We start from the raw sequence: 24216 nt of genomic DNA on the forward strand, positions 1-24216 counted from the left end.
TTTTTCGGATAGTACATTGTTAGCATATTGAAGTAAAACTTTTTTTGTATGTGTTCTGATTTTGTATCCTACGAATTTACTGAATTTGTTTATTAGTGTTAGTAGAGTTTTGGTAGAGTCTTTAGGGTTTTCTATATATAAGATCACATCTGTAAACAAATAGAGTTTAACTTCATCCTTTCCAATTTGGACATTTTTAATTTTGTTGTTGTTGTTGTCTAATTGCTCTATCTAGTACTTCTGGTACTACGTTGAATAGAAGTGGTGAGAGTGAGCATCCTTGTCTTGTTCCTGATCTTGGAAGAAAAGCTTTCAGCTTTTCACTATGGAGTATAATGTTAGCTGTGGGCTTGTTATATATGGTCTTTATTACGTTGTGGTACATTTATTCTATACCTTATTTGTTGAGAGCTTTTAATTATGAAAGGATGTTGAATTTTCTCAAATGCCTTTTCTGCATTCATTGAGATGATCCTATGATTTTTATCCTTCATTCTGTTAAGGCAATGTATCACATTTATTGATTTGTGTATGTTGAACCTGTCCTTGGATTTGGGAATAATTCCTACTTAATCATGGTATATGATCCTTGTGATGTGCTGCTGAATTCAGTTTGCTAGTATTTTGTTGAGCATTTTTTCTTATTATACTTTAAGTTTTAGGGTACATGTGCACAATGTGCAGGTTAGTTACATATGTATACATGTGCCATGCTGGTGTGCTGCACCCATTAACTCGTCATTTAGCATTAGGTATATCTCCTAATGCTATCCCTCCCCCCTCTCCCCACCCCACAACAGTCCCCAGAGTGTGATGTTCCCCTTCCTGTGTCCATGTGTTCTCATTGTTCAATTCCCATCTATGAGTGAGAACATGCGGTGTTTGGTTTTTTGTCCTTGCGATAGTTTACTGAGAATGATGATTTCCAATTTCATCCATGTCCCTACAAAGGACATGAACTCATCATTTTTTATGGCTGCATAGTATTCCATGGTGTATATGTGCCACATTTTCTTAATCCAGTCTATCATTGTTGGACATTTGGGTTGGTTCCAAGTCTTTGCTATTGTGAATAGTGCCGCAATAAACATACATGTGCATGTGTCTTTATAGCAGCATGATTTATAGTTCTTTGGGTATATACCCAGTAATGGGATGGCTGGGTCAAATGGTATTTCTAGTTCTAGATCCCTGAGGAATCGCCACACTGACTTCCACAATGGTTGAACTAGTTTACAGTCCCACCAACAGTGTAAAAGTGTTCCTATTTCTCCACATCCTCTCCAGCACCTGTTGTTCCTTGACTTTTTAATGATCGCCATTCTAACTGGTGTGAGATGGTATCTCATTGTGGTTTTGATTTGCATTTCTCTCATGGCCAGTGATGATGAGCATTTTTTCATGTGTCTTTTGGCTGCATAAATGTCTTCTTTTGAGAAGTGTCTGTTCATATCCTTCGCCCACTTTTTGATGGGGTTGTTTGTTTTTTTCTTGTAAATTTGTTTGAGTTCATTGTAGATTCTGGATATGAGCCCTTTGTCAGATGATTAGGTTGCGAAAATTTTCTCCCATTCTGTAGGTTGCCTGTTCACTCTGATGGTAGTTTCTTTTGCTGTGCAGAAGCTCTTTAGTTTAATTAGATCCCATTTGTCAATTTTGTCTTTTGTTGCCATTGTTTTTGGTGTTTTAGACATGAAGTCCTTGCCCATGCCTATGTCCTGAATGGTATTGCCTAGGTTTTCTTCTAGGGTTTTTATGGTTTTAGGTCTAACGTTTAAGTCAATATAAGCAACTTCAGCAAAGTCTCAGGATACAAAATCAATGTACAAAAATCACAAGCATTCTTATACACCAATAACAGACAAACAGAGAGCCAAATCATGAGTGAACTCCCATTCACAATTGCTTCAAAGAGAATAAAATACTTAGGAATCCAACTTACAAGGGACGTGAAGGACCTCTTCAAGGAGAACTACAAACTACTGCTCAATGAAATAAAAGAGGATACAAACAAATGGAAGAACATTCCATGCTCATGGGTAGGAAGAATCAATATCGTGAAAATGGCCATACTGCCCAAGGTAATTTATAGATTCAATGCCATCCCCATCAAGCTACCAGTGACTTTCTTCACAGAATTGGAAAAAACTACTTTAAAGAGCCCGCATCGCCAAGTCAATCCTAAGCCAAAAGAACAAAGCTGGAGGCATCACGCTACCTGACTTCAAACTATACTATAAGGCTACAGTAAGCAAAACAGCATGGTACTGGTACCAAAACAGAGATATAGATCAATGGAACAGAACAGAGCCCTCAGAAATAACGCCGCATATCTACAACTATCTGATCTTTTACAGACCTGAGAAAAACAAGCAATGGGGAAAGGATTCCCTATTTAATAAGTGGTGCTGGGAAAACTGGCTAGCCATATGTAGAAAGCTGAAACTGGATCGCTTCCTTACGCCTTATACAAAAATTAATTCAAGATGGATTAAAGACTTGTTGAGCATTTTTGCATCTAAGTTTATCAGGGATATTGGCCTGAAATTAATTAATTTTCTCTTTCTTTCTTTCCTCCTTCCTTCCTTTCTTTCCTTTCCTTTCTTTTCTTTTATATCCTTTCCTCTTTTCTTTTCTTTCTCTCTCCTTCCTTCCTTCCTTCCTTTCTTTCTCTTTCTTTCTCTCTCTTTCTCTTTCTTTCTCTTTCTTCCTTCCTTCCTTCTTTTTCTTTCTTCCTTCCTTCCTTCCTTCCTTCCTTTCTTCCTTTCTTTCTCTTTCTTTCTTTCTCTCTCTTTCTCCCTTCCTTCCTTCCTTCCTTCTTTCTTTCTTTCTTTCTTTCTCTCTCTCTCTCTCTCTCTTTTTCTTTCTTTCTTTCTCTCTTTCTCTCTTCTTTTTTTTTGTTGTGTCCTTATCTGGCTTTGGTATGAAGGGTAACACCGGCTTTATAAAACAAGTTTCGAAGTGTTCTCTCTTCATTTTTTGCAAAAGTTTGAAGTTTTACAAAAGTTCCAGTATTGGCATTCTTTAAATGTTTGGTAGAATTTACCTGTGAAGCCATTGGTGAGACTTTCTTTGTTGGAAGGTTTTTGATTAGTGCTTCAATCTTCTTCTTATTGGTCTGTTCAGGTTTTCTATTTTTTCTTGATTCAGTCTTGGTAGGTTGCATGTTTCTAGGAATTTACCAGTTTCTTCTAGGCTATCAGTTTGTAGGCATGTAATCTTATGATATCAGTTGTAATGTCTTCTTTTTCATTTATAATTTTATTTATGTGAGTGCTCTCTTTTTTTTCTTGGTAGGTCTAGATAAAGTTCCATCAATTTTGTTTATCCTTTCAAACCCAACTCTTAGTTTTGCTGATCTCTTCAATTGTCTTTCTAGTCTCTGTTTCATTTCTTTCTGCCAATATTTTTTTCCTTCTGTCAACTTTGGGCTTAGCTGGCTCTTCTATTTCCTTGAGGTATAAAGTTAGGTTGTTTATTTGAGCTCTTTCTTCTTTTTTAAAGTTTTTATTTTTAATTAACAAATAAAAATTGTATATATGTATGGGGCACAATGTGGTTTTCAATTCATTTATACACTGTAGTGTCATCCAATCAGGCTAATGATTTTGAGGTAGGTATTCATCACTATAAACTTCCCTCTTAAAACTGCTTTTGCTGTGTCCCATAAATTTTGGTATGTTGTGTTTCCATTTTTGTCTGTCTCAAGATACTTTCTGATTTCCATTTTATTTCTTTTATGACACATTGGTTGCTCAAGAGTGTGTTGCGGCTGGGTGTGGTGGCTCACACCTGTAATCCCAGCACTTCAGGAGGCTGAGGTGGGCGGATCATGAGGTCAGGAGTTCAAGACCATCCTGGCCAACACAGTGAAACCCCGTCTCTACTGAAAATACAAAAATTAGTCAGGCATGGTGGTGCTTGCCTGTAGTCCCAGTTACTTGGGAGGCTGAGGCAGGAGAATTGCTTGAACCTGGGAGGCAGAGGCTGCAGTGAGCCAAGATTGCACCACTGCACTCCAGCCTGGGTGACAGAGCGAGACTCCATCTCAAAAAAAAAAAGTGTTGCTTAATTTTTGCATATTTATCAATTTCCCTATTTTCCTTCTGTTATGAATTTCTAGTTTTATACCATTGTGTTCGGAAAATATACTTGATATTATTTACATCTTCTAAAATTTGTTAAGTTCAAGCATGGTGGCTCATGCTTATAATCTTAGTGCTTTAGGAGGTTGAGGCAGGAGGATCACTTGAGACCAGGAGTTCAAGACCAGCTTGGGCAACATAGCAAGACCTCCATCTCTGAAAAAAAAAAAAAATTAGCTGGACATGGTGGTGCACACTTGTAGTCCTAGTTACTCAGGAGGCTGGGGCAAGGGGATTGCTTAAGTCCAGGAGTTCAAGACTGCAGGGAGCTTTGATTGCACCACTGCACTCCAGCCTGGGTGACAGAGCAAGACTCTGTCTCTAAGACAAATTTTTTTTTAAAAGAAATAAAATTTGTTAAGACTTGTTTGTGACCTAATATGTGATATATCCTGAAGACTTTTTTGTGTGTGCTAGAGAAGAATGTCTTTTTCTGCTGTTGGGTGGAAAGTTCGTCTATGTCTGTTAGGTCTACTTGGTGTACAGTGCTGTTCACGTCTGCTGTTTCCTGTCTGGATGTTCTATCCATTGTCTTAAATGGGATATTGAAGTCCCCTATTACATTGCATTGCTGTCAATTTCTCCCTTTATCTCTGTTAATACTGCTGTGCATATTTAGGTGCTCTGGCGTTGGGTGTGTACTTATTTATAACTGTGATAGGTCCCTGTTGAATTGACCATTTTATCAGTGGAAGAGGGTGGGTAATGACCTTCTTTGTTTCTAGAGACAGTTTTTGACTTACAGTCTATTTTGTCTGATATAACTTTAGCTATCCCTGCTGTCTTTTGGTTACCATTTCCATGCAAATGGTAACCAAAAGAAGTTTTGTCTTTCCATCTGCTCGGTATCCCACCTATCTGGAATTTACATGATGACTAGCTGTAAACCTGTGTGACTATGGAGGGGCAGATGCGTGAAGATCAGAGATGCCCTAGATAATTTCCTTGGGGGCTGCCCCCAAACTCTTTCCTTTCTTCTCCCAGGAAGCGATGCTGGCCTTCTGTTTTGCAGGCTCTGTTCGTGCATTTTCTGCTTCTCATTTGCTCAGCATGTATTGCTTGCACTGCAGAGCACTGAAGAAACCAAGAGAGGCATGCCATGCTCACAGGAGCTCACAGCTGGACTCTTGCCAAAGAAACTCGTAGGCACAGAGTGTCGGCTTGACCGGAGAGGAGTGCAGTGATAGAACGGTGGCTGGGTCTGTGAGGTGATGCCTGGGAAGCTAGGTGGTGCGTTCTGTGCCTGGGAAGTGGTTTGGGTGTAGGAAGAGGTGTGCTATATTTCCCAGAGCATGGGCAGGAAGAGAACCTTTATACAGTCCTTTAAGGCAGTGGTCCCCAGGGACTAGTTTCATGGAAGACAATTTTTCCATGGACCGTGGGGTGGGACATCATTTTGGGATGAAACTGTTCCACCTCAGATCATCGGGCATTAGTTAGATTCTCATAAGGAGTGTGCAATCTAGATCCCTCACATGCGCAGTTCACAGTAAGGTTCACGCTCCTATGAGAATCTGATGCTGTCGCTGATCTGACAGGAGGCAGAGCCCAGGCGGTCATGCTCACTTGCCCAGCTCACCTCCCACTGTGCGGCCCTGGTACTAGTCCGTGGCAGGGTTAGGAGGGTTGGGGACCCCTGCTTTAAAGCATCTTTTAAGAATTTTTATTATTTTTACTCTTTAGGTCCATTTACCAGAAATTTTTTTATTCCTGATAGCTGAAAATTCTTTTTCTTAGGCATAGAAATTTAGTAATGTCCATCATTATATCTGAAGTAATGAACTCATCTTCTTCTACAACCATGTAGTTTAAAAAGTTTTATTCCACATCCTAGAGGCCGACCATCAGCGTGCTTTTCCATTTTTTAAATGGGAAGTGATGGTTTCGCCTCCCACGTGGTGTGTGGGGCCCCTCAGCTGGTGGAAGAGGGTGGGTTTCTGAGTGAGGATAGCTGCATCCACATGTCCTAAGCACTCACTGTGGGCCACAGAGATGCTCATGTGTGGATCACTTGCAAGCCGGTGTGTGTGACGAGGGAGGGGAGAAAGGTGTTGATGGTGGCAGTGGGCGGAGCAAACTTAGCGAGGGTGCTAGGGGTGTCAGTGAGACCACGATGAGCCCAGCTGTCCTGAGAGGGCCATGGCTGTCTGCCTTGTCGTTTGCTCATTTGTGTGTTAATCTGCTAGGACTCATGATTTCATGATGTCCACGGACCTCCTCCAGAGCTGAGGGCTCCTTGACGTATGTAGTGCAGTTTTCTGATTTTACAAATGAGCAAACAAGGCCCCACGAGGAGAGAGGAGGTGCTCTGGAGTAAGAAAATGCTGGACTGTATCCTGGGTGCGCGTGTCCTTTGTTTTCCGACACGGGGACAATTATTCAGCTGAGACTGTTTCCTCCTCTGCAAAGTGGATTATCATAGTTCTACTTCATGCAGTTGCTGTGAAAGGTGCAGATGGTGTGTGTAGAGCACTTAATCCAGGGCCAGGTGCACAGTAGGTGCTCAATAAAAATTAGTTATTTTTGCTGCTATCCAATCCTGCTGACCAGTGGCTGGCAGTCATGGCTCTTCACTCTTTTTTGTTTTTTGTTTGAGATGGGGTCTCGCTCTGTTGCCCAGGCTGGAGTGCAGTGGTGCAATCTTGGCTCACTGCAGCCTCTGCCTCCAGGGCTCAAGCAATTCTCCCACCTCAGACTCCCGAGTCACTGGGACTATAGGTGTGTGCCACCACACCTGGCTAATTTTTTTTATTTTTAGTAGAGATGAGGTCTTGTGATGTTGGCCAGGCTGGTCTTGAACACCTGGCCTTAAGCAATCTGCCTGCCTTGGCCTCCCAAAGTGCTGCGATTATAGGTGTGAGCCACCGTGCCAGGCCGGCTCTTTGCTCTTTACTGGAAGTCTCCTTTCCCTCCAGACAAAGTTAGCCCAAAGGTTAAGCCAGAAGAAAGGAATGTGTCATAGAGTGAGGTCGCAGGGCTGGCTTGGAGCAGGCTTCATCCCTATCTGCTCTGTCCCTGCAGTGACTTCCTCCTGTCATCCATGGGCTGTATTTGCATGCTGTCACATCCTGTTCTACTAATGAAGACTTAATTAAATATCAAAAAAGAGACATACCAAAGTGGGAAGTGTCTTCGCCTTGTTCTCTGTAGGGCGGATAGGACAGCCTGGCTCTGGTGCCTGCTCACCATGTCCAGCGGGTGACCCTCCACTCTCAGCGCCATGGCTGTCAAGTTGGGGATGAATGCCTGCCCTGCCTGCTTCCTGGGGCCACCCTTGGCATTGGATAAGGAAGTATCCTTAAAATGGGTCCTAAACTGGCTGGGCACGGTGGCTCACGCCTGTAATCCCAGCAGTTTGGGAGGCGAGGTGGGTGGATCACCTGAGGTCAGGAGTTGGAGACCAGCCTGGCCAACATGGTGAAACCCCGTCTCTACTAAAAATATAAAAACTATCCAGGTGTGGTGGTGGGTGCCTGTAATTGCAGCTACTTGGGAGGCTGAGGCAAGAGAATTGCTTGAACCCAGGAGATGGAGGTTGCAGTGAGCCAACATGGTGCCACTGCACTCCAGCCTCGGCAACGGAGTGAGACTCCGTCTCAAAAAAAAAAAAGCGTCCTAAACTAAGACTGAAAAGCAGAGAACGAACAGAAGGAATTATTAGAGTTTGGTAGCAAGTTATTGGATTTTAGGTATTTACATTTAAAACAAACAAAACAACTCTTAAAAAGTGAAACTGTGAAAAGCCAACACCTAGTATCACATTTCCTGAAAATGAACTTTGAATCTAGTACTACACATTATAAATGAAATAATTTTAGTCAGAATTTGCATTTCAGGTAATTACTGGTAAAGGGAGTCAGTTTCTGTGAGATGGAAGCTGTGAAAAAATGGAGTGGAAGTCCCTTTAGGGGATTAAGAAATGAATAATGCATGCTAGCGTTTAATTTTCCGCTTGTTCTTGCCACATTCTTTTTGTATTTTTTTAACAAATTTATTGAGGTATAATTTAAATACCATTAATTTCACCCCTTGGAAATGTACAATTAAATTATTTTTACCAGATTTAGAGTTTTGCCACCATCACAAGTTCTAGAACATTTCATCACCCCATAAGGATCCCTGGGACCCGTTTCCAGTCAACCTTTGTTGCTTTCCCCAGCCTTGGGCAGCCCTGATCTTTCTGTTTCTCTAAATTTACTTTTTCTGGAAAGTTCATATAGATGGACCGACCCCATCTTCTGTGTCTGGCTTCTTTCCCCAGCATCACTTCTAAGCATTCATCCGTGCACGAGCTGTGCCGCATTTTCTTTATCCCTCCACCACGGATGGACATTTGGAAAGTTTCCAGTTTTCGCCTCCTTTGTATAATGTTGTTATGAGCATCAGTGCTTTGTGTGGACATGTGTTTTCATTTCTTTTGGGTGGATTCCTAGTAGAATTGCTGGGTCATATGGTAAATTTATGTTTAACTTCGTAAGAAACTGCCAAACTGCTTTCCACAGTGGCTAGCCCATTTTACATTCCCACTAGCAATGTATGAGGGCTCCAATTCTCCACATCTTGGCCTTTTCTCATATTTTGTCTTAGAAATTCCACTTCCATTTGAATTATAATCAAATAGAAAAGATGCTTTTGTGATAACACAGACATCTCAATTAGATGAAGTGTTGGACTGTGTACCTTTGGTTTAACAGCAGCCTAGTAATTGGGAGGAATTGATTTATGTTGCTGAACAAATGGGCCAGTTGCCAAGGGAGCATATGGCAAATAATTAATGACAGTTTGCTATGGCCTTTCTCATAGAACATACTCCATCTGGCCTTCCGCTGCTTTATCAGGGTCATCTAATTATTTAGGAAATGCAAGCAGCTTCCCTTAGATGGCACGTTGGTGGTAGCTGTATGTATCTGTGGGGTGTCCAGGCCTGAAACATCAAGACCCATGACTTATCATTTGAATAGATGTGGTACACAGTGGCAGATATAGAGCCCCTCATGTCCACACAGGCTTTCGTGTGTGCTAACTCCCTCGCGCACTGGAACGCGGTAATTTCCTGTGCTTCTTTCCAGATCGTGCACAGAACTCTGGCGGCCATGCTGGGTTCCCTTGCAGCACTGGCAGCACTGGCTGTGATTGGCGATGTAAGTTGTCACAGTCCCAATCCCTGGCTTACCACTCAGTGGAATGTCAGCTCAAAGATGTTCCAGGATTCAGGCTTTCGCTGTTTTTTTCACTATTTTATATGCCACGTCCATGTTTTTGCCCAAGAACCATGCTAGAGGTATGAACTAACAAGCTACAGCATTGAAGAGTATTTTTCATTAGGTTTTGTCACACACTCACATCCCAGTGGTGTGATTCCTCATCGTGGTGGAGGAAAGGCTCCTCATGGGCATGTTTGCCTAGGGCTGTGGAGCTGGGTTGTGATGGGGCTGGATCTGGGTGTTGGAACTAGAGGGGACCGTCCTAGCTGGTGCAGAAAGGTGGGGGGAGTCAGTTGGGCCAGGGTCTGTCCTGAAGAGATCAGGAGGCCCCTGGAGAGGCGTGTTTGGGGATGAGGGTGTCCTGTTTGGGTCTGAGCAGGGCCTCTCTGGCAGGGACATGGGAAACAAATGTAGGGAAACAACAGAGACCAGTGGCCACTGGGGATGAAGGCCCAGAGTTGTCTGAGAGGCAGTGCTGGAACCCAGCTGAGAGTGGGACAGCTGCCATGCCAGTTCCTGTCATCTGGTCTCAGGCACGGCACTGCAGAGAGCACATACAGACTCCACTCGGAATGTAACCAGGGGCCAGTCCCGCCATGTGGGAGCTGCCAGAGGCAGGGGCTAGAAAAAACTTTATTACTAAATGCATAGATTTGACATTATAGATGCCCTGGGTCAAGACTGTTTTTCAGCAGTGATATAATCCAACTTCAAAGGCAAGTGGATGGTGAGATTTCCAACCCTGGCCCGCCCACTGAGTGGGTCTGCAGCAGGGGGCAGTGCTTCATTAGGCTCATCACTGGGATGGCGGCGCATGGATTAACTGGCAAATTTGTGCTTTGATTGCAGAGACCCAGCCTGACCCATGTGGTGGAGTGGATTGATTTTGAGACGCTGGCCCTGCTGTTTGGCATGGTAATTACAGCCCTCCCCGTGGGACTGGGCTCCACGCCTGCGGTAACCGGGCCTTCTCTGGTGTCCACCGCTGAGGGTCCTTCATTATGTTAAAGACACAGTGCCTGGGGCTTGACTGAGAAGTGTTAGTGCAGGTCTCATGAATCTCCTGAGGAGGAATGGAATGGGGCTATGGTTCGTGAGCGGGAGAATTCCAGCCCAAGGCATGTCTGACGATGAAGTCATATTGCCATTTAGAAAAGCTAGCAATTCTTTTGAGTTATTTCCGTTAAAATAAAAAAAATGGACTATCCCAAATAAATAAACCATGTAGGAGTTTCAGTGGGAGAGAGAGTACCTTTCATTATGTGAATAAAGGAAGGTGTCACTCCTAAGTATTAGTGGGGTGTTTACTAATTGATCATAGTGCCCAGTGGCCACTCTGCTGTGAGGAATGCCACCAAGTCCACCTGCAGGATCTCGAAGTGCCCAAGCGGGCTAGTGTGGGACTCACTAGTGTGAGTCCTAACCCAGCTTAACTAGAACCAGTGGAGCCTGGGCAGCAGGGGCGGCCCACGTGTTCCTGAGCAGACCCCAAACAGTCCAGTGGTCTGCAGGAGGGCTCTTCCTCTCTGGGCTAGAAGACTTGCTCTGTGTACAGCTGGGCACGATAGATCCTCATTTTCCTTGCCAACATTTCATCCCTCCCAAGGCTGGCTGACATAACGGAGGGCCCAGCTATGTGACCTGATGGAAACCGTGCCGCCATCCGCTGTGGGTGGTGCGCAGGGAGGCAGGCCAGTGCTCTCACCCTGGCTTCACAGAGTAACTAATACTTGTGTCGGGCCTGAGATGTATACAGGGTTTGGGCATCTGGATAGAAGAGAGGAAGTGTACCAGATATCCCTGAGATACGCCTTTTTAAAAAAAGGAATGCTATATTAGTTTGCTAGGACTATGTAACAAAGTACCACAGACCGTGTGGCTTAAATAATATAAATGTATTTTCTCACAGCTCTGGAGGCTGGAAGTCCGAGATCACGGTGTGGGCAGGCATGGTTTCTCCTGAGCCTCCCTCCTGGGCTTGTAGATGGCACCTTCTCCCGGCGTTTTCACTTTGTCTTCCCCGTGTGTTTCTGATTCCTGAGACCCTCATTCTGTAAGGACATCAGTCACACTGAATGAGGGCTCACCCTAACAACCTCATTTTAATGTAATTACCTCCTTCAACGCCCTCACTCCAAATACAGTCTCACATTCCCAGGTACTAGGGGCTAGGAGGTGAACATATGAATTCTGGGGGACACAGTCAGCCTATAAAAATGGCTTCAGCACGTTTTTCTCGGTGGAATTCAGTTCAGCGAGCACTGGCAGGTTCTGCGATTCTGGAACTGCAGGGTACAGGGTCGTTACAACCAGGTCCCTGCCTTTTCTCCCCCATTTCCTGGCAGCCAACCACCCATGGGACCATTTACCCCCATCCCTGAGTTCTAGTCTCCCAGGGTGGTTCTGTCAGCAAATGTGTAAAACACCACATGGGTCTCCACACGCCTGTCTCCTCATGTGTATTCACGTGAAGCTACATTGGTGTGCAAAGCCCCACGCTCCACTGTCAGCTCTCAGTGGCCTTTTGGGTGAGGATGAACATTGATGGTCACTCTGGACATGGTGGATATTTACACTGGGTCTAAATTGACTGGGGACATTTTTGTTTTCTATAGTTTATTTGAGAGACAATAGTGTCTGTTGGGACTCCTGTTTACTGAGTATTGTAATTTGAATAATTATATTGCATTTTCACAACCTGACAAAGTATAGAACATTCACAGGTAAGGTGAGAAAACTGAAGGACAGAAAGGTTAATTCATATTTTTGTTCAAGTTCGGACTTTTCTTTTTTTGAGACAGAGTCTCGCTCTGTCGCCCAGGCTGGAGTGCAGTGGCGTGATCTTGGCTCACTGCAAGCTCCCTGTCCTGGGTTCATGCCATTCTCCTGCCTCAGCCTCCTGAGTAGCTGGGACTACAGGTGCCTGCCACCCCACCCAGCTAATTTTTTGTATTTTTGTTTTTTTAGTAGAGATGGGGTTTCACCATGTTAGCCAGGAGGGTCTCAATCTCCTGATCTCATGATCCGCCCGCCTTGGCCTCCCAAAGTGCTGGGATTACAGGCGTGAGCCACCGCACCCAGCCTCAAGTTCAGACTATTTTTAAGTGGCAGAATCAGGATCTGAACTTGCATCTTCTCATTCCAAGTTCAACACATGGTGACTGCCATCAAAGAGGTGAAGCAGAGGAACTTCCAGAACATTCACTAGTTGAGATGTCTGGTTGATAAAATTCGGAATAACTGGGACATGACTTTTTATTAGGATCCAGGATGGCTGTTTCTGTTTTCACTAACTCATCATCCTCACTGGAAAGAAACAGGTGATAGGCATTCTGGGTTCACCTGGAACCCAGGGAGCAATCATTTCAATAAAACTCTCAAATCGGTGACAAAAATCAGTTTAATTATTTTAGAAAACAAAATTGAACCCAATTTTAGCATCATAGAATGTTTAAGTGTTGCTTGTGTGGACACGTAGGTGCAGAAGGCCACATGCTGGCTCCCGCCCGGCTTCTAGCTCTGTGGCTGTGAGCAAGCCACCTCGCACTCTGATCCCATTTTCTAGTCTATAAAACAGAGGGTGAAAATAACACCTGATTTTTTTGTGTGTGAGGATCAGATGGGATGGTAATGTGCCTTGAGGACAAATCCCTGGACACACATATAGGCACAAAACTGCTAGCAAGAGGCTCCATTCAAGGAGTGAGTGAGTGTGCTATTCCAGGAAGCGATGGTCTTTCTGCATCTCAGAGTGAGGAGCTTGGTGATGTGGTGGCTTTCAGAGGCCAGAGCTCAAATGTGTAAGGGATCATGCTGATGTCGTTTTAATATGGTGTACTGCTAAAAGATTATCCTTGTCTTCTTCTTTTCCCCATAGATGATCTTAGTAGCCATATTTTCAGAAACGGGATTTTTTGATTATTGTGCTGTAAAGGTAGGTATGATGTTGCATTTAATAATTCTATCCTGATTAATTTATATATGTATTTTTCTGACATTATATATTTAGGAAACAAACATTTAAAACAAACATTGAAAAATTCCATCCTTCTTTTAAAGGTTGCTTCTGCAGGGCAGAGTATACTTGCTATGTTAAGTTGTATGGCTCTGAGCGGCACTTTCAGCTGCTCAGTAAATAAATGAAGAAGGAGGTCAAGGAAAAGCGTACTCAGGTTGAATGGTTGTGTATTTAAATTGTCTGGTGAGAGCTACACATCAAAAATTTTTTGCATATTAGAGTATCCCAATATTTCAAGCCATTAGCTTCTGATTACTTTGCTTTTTGGTGAAATAATTTCCATGATTACTTCCTAAATATTGAATATATACACATTTATGTTTTTAACTGGAACCCTGGGGAGCTTCACCAGCCAGCTCTGGCCTCCAGGATTTGTACCTGTCCTGTCATTCAGGGTTGGCAAGAGGAGAGCTCAACATGTACCATGCCCTGCTAATGCAGTCTAGTGCTGTGCTTGAATATATATTATTTTTGAAACTGAAAAGGTCTTTTTAAAAATTACTCAACAGGCTGGGCGCAGTGGCTCACGCCTGTAATCCTAGTACTTTGGGAGCCCAAGGTGGGCAGATCACGAGGTCAAGAGGTTGAGAACATCCTGGTGAACATGGTGAAACCTCATCTCTACTAAAAATACAAAAATTAGCTGGGCGTGGTAGCACACGCCTGTAATCCCAGCTACTCGGGAGGCTGAGGCGAGAGAATTGCTTGAACCCCAGGCGTGGAGGTTGCAGTGAGCCGAGATCACACCACCAAACTCCAGCCTGGGTGGCAGAGTGAGACTCTGTCTCAAAAAAAAAAAAAAAAAAAAAAAAAAATTACTCAACAAAGCCCTTTGCAAACTCTGAATGATGGAACTGAGCTGTGATTTTTGTCATCTTTGTGCCCCACCTTATACATGCCAGGTAGATATTTGGTCTATTACTCCTTACTATTAAAAGTATCCCTTAGTTCCCCAGAGATCAGCAGACACTAGGCTCACATGGATCCCAAATGTCAAAGCCCAGGTTGTCTAACCAGAATACCGATGGCATTACGGGGACTGAGGGTCATCACCTTGTGACAAATTAACCATCACAGGGGCTCTGTGAAGGAAGAGGTTCAGAGGGGTGACAGTGCTGGCTAGGGAGGATTTAGAATGTCTAGGAACTTCGATGGCCAGCACTGTCTCATCTCGGCCCCCCTAGGACTCCGTGGGTCTACGTCTTAACCCATGGGGTAATGTTAGTTTGGCTCCCAGTTCTTAAAGTCACTAATGAAAGGCTGCCTCTGTTCTATGAGCCTGCTGACTCTGGCTTGTACTCTGTGTGTGTGTGTGTGGCCAGGCATACCGGCTCTCCCGGGGACGGGTGTGGGCCATGATCATCATGCTCTGTCTCATCGCGGCCGTCCTCTCTGCCTTCTTGGACAACGTCACCACCATGCTCCTCTTCACGCCTGTGACCATAAGGTACGCAAAGCACCTCTGCCGTGGGGGTTGCGGCCAGGTTCTGGCAGGCAGGGGCTCTGCTTGCACTGCCTGGCTCCAGGTTCCATTCTCAGGTGCATGAAAAGGTGGGTGGTTGAGCCCACAGCTCACTGCATTCCAGTCCAGCTCGTGTCTGCTTTGTGTGACTGCAGTACATGCTACAAGCAGTGGGGCCTCAGAAGCTGGTGGCAGAAATGCCTGCAGGAGGTGGAAGACATAGGCCTTCCTTTCCTGGAGATTGTGGTCTCATGGGGAGACATGTGGACAAGAATGGCTCACCCCTGGTGAAACCCCGTCTCTACTAAAAATACAGAAATTAGCCAGGCGTGGTGGCACGTGCCTGTAATCCCAGCTACTGGGGAGGCTGAGGCAGGAGAATCCCTTGAACCCAGGAGGCGGAGGTTGCAGTGAGCTGAGATTGCGCCACCACACTCCAGCCTGGGCGACAGAGCGAGACTCCGTCTCAAAAAACAAACAAACAAACAAAAAACGGCTCACCCCAGACCACCAGGTGCCCAGGTGCCAGGAGTCCCTGTCCATGTTCTTCTCCATCACCATCTGCTGAGGTGGTGGGAGGCCTCTGAGTGAGACCCAAGGCCAGGTCCTGTGTGGGAGTGGGCTGTGTGGATGAGCAGGTGTGGGGGATGCTGTGATGTGCCTTCTACACTTTCTTTAGAGCAATGTTTCCCAACTGTGTGCATACTGGGTCCCCTGGGGAGCTGTAGAGCACCACTGCCCGGGCCCACTCCCAGGCACTGGTCTGCGCTGGCCAAGTCGTAGGACTCCCAGATTCCAGCACAAATCTAGTGTGAGGCCATGGTGGAGCTCCACAGCTGTAGAATGTGGCTTGACAGATCTGTAGGGTGAATACAGTTAGCACGAATTGATTGTACACTCCAAGATAGCTAGAAGAGAATAACTGGAATGCTCCCAGGGTAAAGAACAGATTGATATTTAAGGGGATGGTTGTCCTAGTTACCTGGTTTGATTATGTGAATTATTACATTATCATATGCACCCTGAAAATGTATGTATGTATGTGTATATCTAGTATGTATTATAGCAATACAGAGTAAATAAATAGAAAATACATAGATGAATAAAACAAAGGGAGGGGGTGAGAAGAGAGCCTAGGGCCTTGGTGTCCAGGAAGGGGGAGGTGGGAAAGGGGCTGAGTCAGCAGGCCCTGTGTGAGCCATCCGCACTGCCTCCACACTGACCCCCACAGCACCGGCTTGCCTGTGGAGGGCCTGCCCTGCCCTGGGGGCCAGTGCTCCCTCCAGACCTGGGAGCACTGGGGAAAGGGTACCTGACCACACTGAGGGTTTGGTGGCTGGAGGCTCACTCTGGAAAGGAATGTAACTCTCGGAGTGAGCTGTGGCCTGCGGGAGTTGTTGCAGTTGTTCATTCCTCCCAGCACTGCCTTCCCCACAGGGGTGTGTGTGTGTGTGTGTGTGTGTGTGCGCGTGCGCGCGCCTCCCTTATACGAGCAAGCGCCTTAAAAATCTCTGGGTTGCATGTGGGCCTTTCACGATGAGTATAGTGGGACTACTTTCATTTTCCTCCATTTGTGACAGGTTGTGTGAGGTGCTCAACCTTGATCCAAGACAAGTCCTGATTGCAGAAGTGATCTTCACAAACATTGGAGGAGCTGCCACTGCCATCGGGGACCCTCCAAATGTCATTATTGTTTCCAACCAAGAGCTGAGGAAGATGGTACGTACCAGCATGCTAGGGTTGCTTCCAGTAAACGCATACCTCCACTTACTTAGCGCTCTACCCCACATGGACGCCTTTGTTAGAAATCAAGATCATCACGCCACCTCTTCACAGTAAGTGCTACTGGGCATCTCAAGACTGGGATGTTAGGTGACTGGTCCTTCAATCCTAGAGTTAACTGGCTTGAATTGACTTCATACTCATTCTGATCAGTTTTTAAAGAAATGACTGGATAGCATGATGTAGTTAGTCATAGTATGTTATATTAATTGTATTAATAGGAACTGAGGTTTCTTCCAACTTACATTAAAAACAAAATGACCTGTTCCCTCTCACTGGAGATATGGGATTCCCAAACTGTGGTGGATTAGTTTACTGATGAAGGACTTAAAATTTATTTTTTAAGGGTCAGAAATGAATGTCTTTAGAAATTCTTTGAAAGCCCCATATAAATATTAGGGTATAATTTCTTTGTATACTGTAATAAAGACAAAGTATTAGAAAGTACAAGGTATTCTACATATCTTCAAGGTGAAAATTGAACTATATCGTTAATTTTTATTCTGTACTCTTTGATCATTAGAATTTTCTCAATCTTCCTCCTCTGAGGCATCAGTGAAAATGCTTCCACATTGGTGTTATTTCTTATAGATGATGTGTTTGTGTGTGTGTGCGCCTGAAGGGTGTCAGTGTGTTTGTATTTGAACACTGTGTTCCATAAAAATATTTAAACATTTGAGAATCCATGGCTCCAGGGTGTTAATGGCCGCTTCATGGAAGCAGCGCGCTCCAGAGGTTCTGAGTATGGCTCTGCATTCCCTAGCTGCCGTGGGAAACTGCTTGGCAACACTTCACCAACTTTGCCATGTGAGCTGAGGTGTGCAGCCATGGTCATGCCACCCTGGAGCATGTCAGCTGGTAACAGACCCTGCAGTTTATGCTAGGGGCACCTGTTAACCAGGATGGAGCTCATGATCATGGAATAGAAGTATTTTTAGAAAAAAATTGTATTGTTAGTTTCATTCCATAAAAAAGTAATAATTTTTTTGGTAGAAAACAGAAGTCTCACAGACATGCACATGCACACACAATAAAAATTCATAATTCCACAAACCAGAGGTAAATTCTTTTAATATTTTGGTGCAAATAGCATCCTAGAGTGTTTGTATGTGGATATAGATGAGTACAAAAGACAGCACAGCTTCTGCTTCTGGCCAACATGGAGTAACAGGGCCTGGATTTACTCTCTTGCCTGGGATAGTCAAACAAAACAAACAAAAATAAACCAAAACCAGACAAAACACATGGAACAATGGTAACCAAGTCACTGGACACCAGGCACAAAGGGACAGTGATCCCTGTGAGACGGGAAACAAATGCGGTGAGCTCTATGACTGCTCCAGCTCACTACCTCAAGAGAGCTTCCAGAGTGCAGTGCAGGGAGGGACGACCCTGGCCGAGCCCATGAGACCCCCTGAGTTGAGAGGATGAAGCTGAAAGTCTGGGGAGACCAGGGCAGCGAGAGTCCAGAGAGGACACAGCTGAACCACAGAGATCCTCAGAGGGTCCCTTTGGAGTGTTCAGCAGAGTGTTCAGATCAGTGCATTCATGCGAGGAGACTACATGAGACCCGGGGAGAACAACCCAGAAAGATGAGAGGGCGAGTGCTTGACGCACACGACAGGAATAGTAATGATATCTGTTCTGCCAGGCAGACTGGAACCTCTTAATTTATGGAGCACTGGGTAGAGTACTCACAAGCGTCTTGCCTCAGTTATGAGGGGTAATTAACTATAAACTGAACACTGCTTTGCTTCCACCTAAGAAATCTTGAAACTAAGACCCCAAAGAATCAAACTGTTTCTAAGTATTTTAACTGCATCCTAGAACAAACGTCAAGAATATTTAGAGTGATACAAAAATATTCAACAACACACAGGGTAAAATTTGCAATGTCTGGCAACCAATCACTGATTATCAGGCATGTAAAGAAGCAAGAAAATATAACCTATGACAGCGATGACACAAACCATTTGAAACTAACGTAGAACAGGCACAGGTGTTAGAATTAGCAGACTAGGACATTAAAAGTGTTATTATAATGGTGTTACAGATATTCACCAAGTAGCAACATTAAAGATATTAAAAAAGCCCCACATCAAACATCTAGACATGAACATTACAATGTCTGAGATAGAAATACACTTGCTGGGATTAGTGGCATATTAGATATTACATAAGGAAAGATTAATGAAGACATAGATCCAAAATGAAAGGGAGTAAAAAGATAATAACAAGGACTGAAAAGCATTAGTGAGCTATGGGAAAATTTCAAGTGGCCTAACATATGCAATTCTCATCTCTGAAGGAGAGAGGGGAATGGAAAAAGGCATCTGAAAAATGGTCCTAAATTCCAAATTTTATGAATGGTATAAACCCACAGAATCAAGAAATTCAATGAAGCCAGAGCCCAAGAAACACGTAGAATACTACAGTAAGGCACATCATAATCAAATTATTTGAAAGCAAGATGAAGATAAAATCTTAGTTTCCAAAGAAAAAGACATGTTACAGGCGAGGAAACAGAGATAAAGACGAAAATATATTTCTCTTTAGAGATAATGCACGTGTGAAGGCAACGGAGCAATACCTTTAAATACTGAAAGAAAACACCTGTGATCTCAGAATACTACACCCGGTGAAAATCTCTTTTTCTTATGTACAGAAAACAGACTTTTTCTCATATAGAAAAGCTAAAAAGAATGCATCAGCAGCAGACCCACATGGTAAGACATACTAAAGGAAGTCCTTAAGGCAGAAGGAAAATAACACCAAATGGAAACATGGATCTTCACAAAGTCATGAAGAATACTGAAGGAAAATAACACCAAATGGAAACATGGATCTTCACAAAGTCATGAAGAATACTGAAAAGGGTAACTACATGGGTAAATTCACATAATTTAAAAAATTACTGGCCATGCGCGGTGGCTCACGCCTGTAATCCCAGCACTTTGGGAGGCTGAGGCGGTCGGATCATGAGGTCAGGAGATCAGGACCATCCTGGTTAACAAGGTGAAACCCCGTCTCTACTAAAAATACAAAAACTTAGCCAGGCGTGGTATTGGGTGCCTGTAGTCCCAGCTACTCTGGAGGCTGAGGCAGGAGAATGGCGTGAACCCATGAGGCGGAGCTTGCAGTGAGCCGAGATCGTGCCACTGCACTCCATCCAGCCTGGGCAACAGAGCGAGACTCTGTCTCAAAAAACAAAAAAAAATTAAGCCACTTTGAGATAATTGTTTAAAGAAAACAGTAATGTAACATGTAAGTAGAATTGATGACAACAATAAAATAAAGCCTGGAAGGGAAGAAATTAAAGTATATTAATGTGTCAGGTGCGGTGGCTCACGCCTGTAATCCCAGCACTTTGGGAGGCTGAGGCGGGTGGATCATGAGGTGTGGAGATTGAGACCATCCTGGCTAACACGGTTAAAACCCATCTCTACTAGAAATACAAAAAAAAAAAAAACACTAGCTGGGCATGGTGGCACGTGCTTGTAGTCCCAGCTACTCAGGAGGCTGAGGCAGAAGAATTGCTTGAACCCAGGAGGCGGAGGTTGCAGTGAGCCAAGACTGTGCCACTGCACTCCAGCCTGGGTGAAAGAGTGAGACTCTGTCTCAAACAAAAAAAAAAGTATATTAATGTAAGATTTTTTATAGTATATGTAAACTAATATAATTTGAAGGTAGTCCGTGAAAGTTAAAAATGTATATGATAAACTCTAAAGCAACCACTAAAAGGAAAAACAAAGAGTAACAGCTAATGCCAACAAAGAATATAAGTGGAATCATAAATAGTATTTATTTAATGGAATGGAATTTAGAAAAAAGGCAAAAGGAAGCAAAGAAATGGTGGAACAAATATAAAACAAATCGCAAGAGTTAAACCTAACTATATTTAATAATTACATAACATATAAATAGTTTAAATATCCCAATTAAAAAGCAGGGATTGTCAGATCAAACAAACAAGCCCCATCCAACTATAGATGCTCCTCAGCTAACTTTGGGATTACATCCAGATAAACTTATTGTAAGTTAAAAATATCATAAGCCAAAATGTGTTTAATATACCTAACCTACTGAACATCATAGCTTAGCCTAAGCCCACCTTAAATGTGCTCAGAACACTTACATTAGCATATAGTTGGGCAAAATCTAACACAAAGTCTACTTTATAATAAAGTGCTGGATAGCTCATGTAACTTATTGAATATTGTACATTACATCAAAGTTGAGATGCTTTTGCACCATTGTGAAATTGAAAAATTGTAAATGGAACCAAATTAAGCCAGGGAACATCAGCATTATGCTGCTTACAAGACACAAGTTTAAAATATAAAGATACAAGGCCAGGCGTGGTGGCTCATGCCTGTAATCCCAGCACTTTGGGAGGCCGAGGCTGGTGGATCACCTAAGATCAAGAGTTCAAGACCATCCTGGCTAACATGGTGAAACCCCGTCTCTACTAAAAGTACAAAATATTAGCCGGGCATGGTGGCAGGCACGTGGAATCCTAGCTACTTGGGAGACTGAGGCAGGAGAATCGCTTGAACCCGGAAGATGGAGGTTGCAGTGAGACAAGATCACCCCATTGCACTCCAGCCTGGGTGACGAGTGAAACTCCGTCTCAGGAAAAAAAAAAATGTCTCTCTCTCTCTCTCTCTATATATACACACACATATATACATATAGACACAAGTTAAAAGTAAAGGAATGGCAAAAGATTCATCAGAACAAAGTGGCTATATTAATATCTGACAAAGTAGACTGCAGAGCAAAGAATATTTCTAGGATTAAAGAACATTTCATCATAATAAAGGGGTAAATTCATATAGTGAACATAAAAATTACATTTATACAACCAATGACAGAGCTTTAAAATATGTGAAACTTGGTAGTACTGCAGGAGGAATAGATAAATCCTTAATTATAGTTGGAAAGTTCAGTACAATTCTCACAATAATTGAAAGAACAAGTGGAGAGAAAATCTACAAGGATATAGAAAACTTCATTATTGTTAACTAACATGACCTAGTTGATATTTATAGAAAATGCCACTCAATATCAGAAGAATGTATATGTTTTTCCAACTGCACTTGAAACATTAACCGAAATAGATTCTAGGCCATAAGACAGATCTCAATAAACTTAAAAAGATTCAAGTAATATAAAATATTTTCTGTGACCACAGTTGAATTAAATTAGAAATTAATAACAAGGATATGTGGAAAATCCTCAAATATCTGGAAACTAAATAACACACATTTCAGTAATCCAAGGGTCAAAGAAGAAAGTGAGATTGAAATTAGAAAGTATTTTTGTACTCATCAGCTTGGAATGCCATAACCAAATACCATAGACGGGCAGCTTAAATAACAGCAATTTATTCCTCACAGTCGGGAGGCTAGAAAGTTCAAGATCCAGTGGATCTCATTCCCTGGTGAGGGCTGTCTTCCAGGCTTGCAGATGGCCGCTCTCTCACTGTGTCCTCATGTGGCAGGGAGGCGGGGAGAAGAGGCAGAGATGAAGCTCTCTGGTGTCTCTTCTTATACAGGCATTAATCCCAGTGTAAGGGCTCCACCCTCATGACCTCATCTAAGCCCTATCACCTCCAAAAGACTCCATCTCCTAATACCACCCCATTGAGGGGGCGAGGTAGGGCTTTGGCCACAGTACTTTCGGGGAAACACAATTCAGTCCCGAGCAATTTTGTGTTGAATTATAGTGAAAACAGAACATATCAAAATTTGTGGGATTCCTCTATAGCAGAAGTCAGTAGACTTCTTAAAAGGCCATATATAGTTAATTTTATAGACGTGTGGGCTGTATGGTCTCCACTGCAATTACTCAGCTGCACCACTATATAGCAAGAAAGCAGCCATAGACAACACATAAATGAATGGATATGGCTATATTCCAGCTCCACGTGTGCTAGTCCCTACTCTAAAGCAGTATTTAGAAGGAAATTTATAACACTAAACACCTGTATTTGGAAAGATGTGTCTCAAATCCATAACCTCAGCTTTATCCTATGGAATCAGAAAGAGAAATTAAACTAAAAGTAAGCAGAAGAAAAAAATATATACAGACTAGAAAAATAGGGAACATCAACGAAAGCAAAAGCTGGTTCTTTGACAAGATCAATAATATTGATAAACATCTCGCCAAGCTGATGAGGAAAATGAGACAGAAGATTCAAGTTACTAATATCAAGAATAAGAGTTGTTATATTACAACAGAGCATACAGACATTAATACTATTCTTAGAGAAGATCATGGACAACTCTATGTAAACTATCTGACAACTTAGATAAAATAAACAATTTTTTGGAAACACACACTCTTTAAAACTTCACTCAAGAAGAAGTAGGTAACCTGAGTAGCCCTGTATCTATAGAAAGAATCAAATATGTAGTTAAAAACCTTCCCACAAAGAACAAAACAAACATAAACAAACAACTCAGGCTAAGATAGCTTCTTTGGTGAATTCTCCCAAATAGTTAAGGAAAAAATAATGTTATAATACCAATTCTATACAAAGCTTTACAGTAAATTGAAGAGGTGAGAATATTTCCCAATTAATTCTATGAGGCCTTGATAGGTGAACTAGACAAAACCAGTATGAGAAAAGGCAACTATAGATAAATATTTCTTGTGAACATAGATTTAATATTTAAAAAATTAGTAAATCCAATTTAACAATATATAAATAGGTAATACATCTTAACCAAGTAGAATTTATCCAGGAATGGAAGATTCTTATATTTGAAATATTAATCAATGTAATTTACTATACTAACAAACTAAATGAGAAAACCATATGATCATCTCAATAGATGCAGAAAAAACATTTGGCAAAATCCAATATCTATTACTGATAAAATCTCTCAAGAAACTAAGGATAAAAGAGAAATTCATCAACCCAATAAAGAACATCTGAGAATCTATAGCTAGCATCATACTTCATTGAGAATAACTGAATGATTTCCCTCTAACATCAGAAACAAGACAAGGATGTCTGTTCTCACTATTTTTATTCAACATTTTATTGGAGGCTGTATGTAGCTCATGTGATAATGCAAGAAAAGAAATAACAAAGCATCAATATTGGTAAGGAAGAATTAAAAGTCTTTATTTGTGGATGACACAATCGTCCATGTAGAAGATTTGGTGCAGTCCACAAAAGAGCTCCTACAAATAAATAAATTTGACAAGGTTGCAGGATATGGAGTCCATATACAAAAATTAATGGTTTTCTATATTTAGCAATAAATAACCGAAAATTAAAATTAAAATTTCACTTACAGTAGCACAAAACATATGCTGTATTCAGTATTGCATATGACCAAACATATGCAAGGCCTATATACTGAAAACTACAAAACTGCAGAGTAATTAAAGAAGATCTAAATAAATTAAGAGGTACACCTTGTTTATGGGCCGGAAAACTCAATATTATTAAGGTATCCATTCTTTCCAAATTAATCTATAAATTCAAGCGATCCCCATCAAAACTATAGCAGGTTTTCTCTTTGGGTAGAAATTGACAAGCTGATTCTAAAATTTATATGGAAATTCAGAGTATCCAGAATGACAAAAAAA

At 42.5% G+C, this 24216-nt stretch overlaps 1 protein-coding gene across 11 annotated transcripts in view; it reads left to right on the forward strand.

Moving 5' to 3' along the window:
• Nucleotides 1-24216, forward strand: part of OCA2 (OCA2 melanosomal transmembrane protein) — a 381861-nt gene that overhangs the window by 97898 nt on the left and 259747 nt on the right. For all 11 annotated transcript variants that reach the window (XR_004666399.3, XM_055099067.2, XM_003828056.5 and 8 more), the window contains 5 exons: nt 9215-9286; nt 10199-10264; nt 13227-13283; nt 14690-14814; nt 16410-16548. Coding sequence is in view for 10 of the 11 variants with exons in the window: in XM_055099067.2 (XP_054955042.1) it covers nt 9215-9286; nt 10199-10264; nt 13227-13283; nt 14690-14814; nt 16410-16548 (459 nt within the window). In the remaining variant the exon portion in view is untranslated. The remainder of the gene's footprint in view (nt 1-9214; nt 9287-10198; nt 10265-13226; nt 13284-14689; nt 14815-16409; nt 16549-24216) is intronic.

Source organism: Pan paniscus, chromosome 16 (assembly GCF_029289425.2).
Source record: "Pan paniscus chromosome 16, NHGRI_mPanPan1-v2.0_pri, whole genome shotgun sequence".
Lineage (NCBI taxonomy): Eukaryota > Metazoa > Chordata > Mammalia > Primates > Hominidae > Pan > Pan paniscus.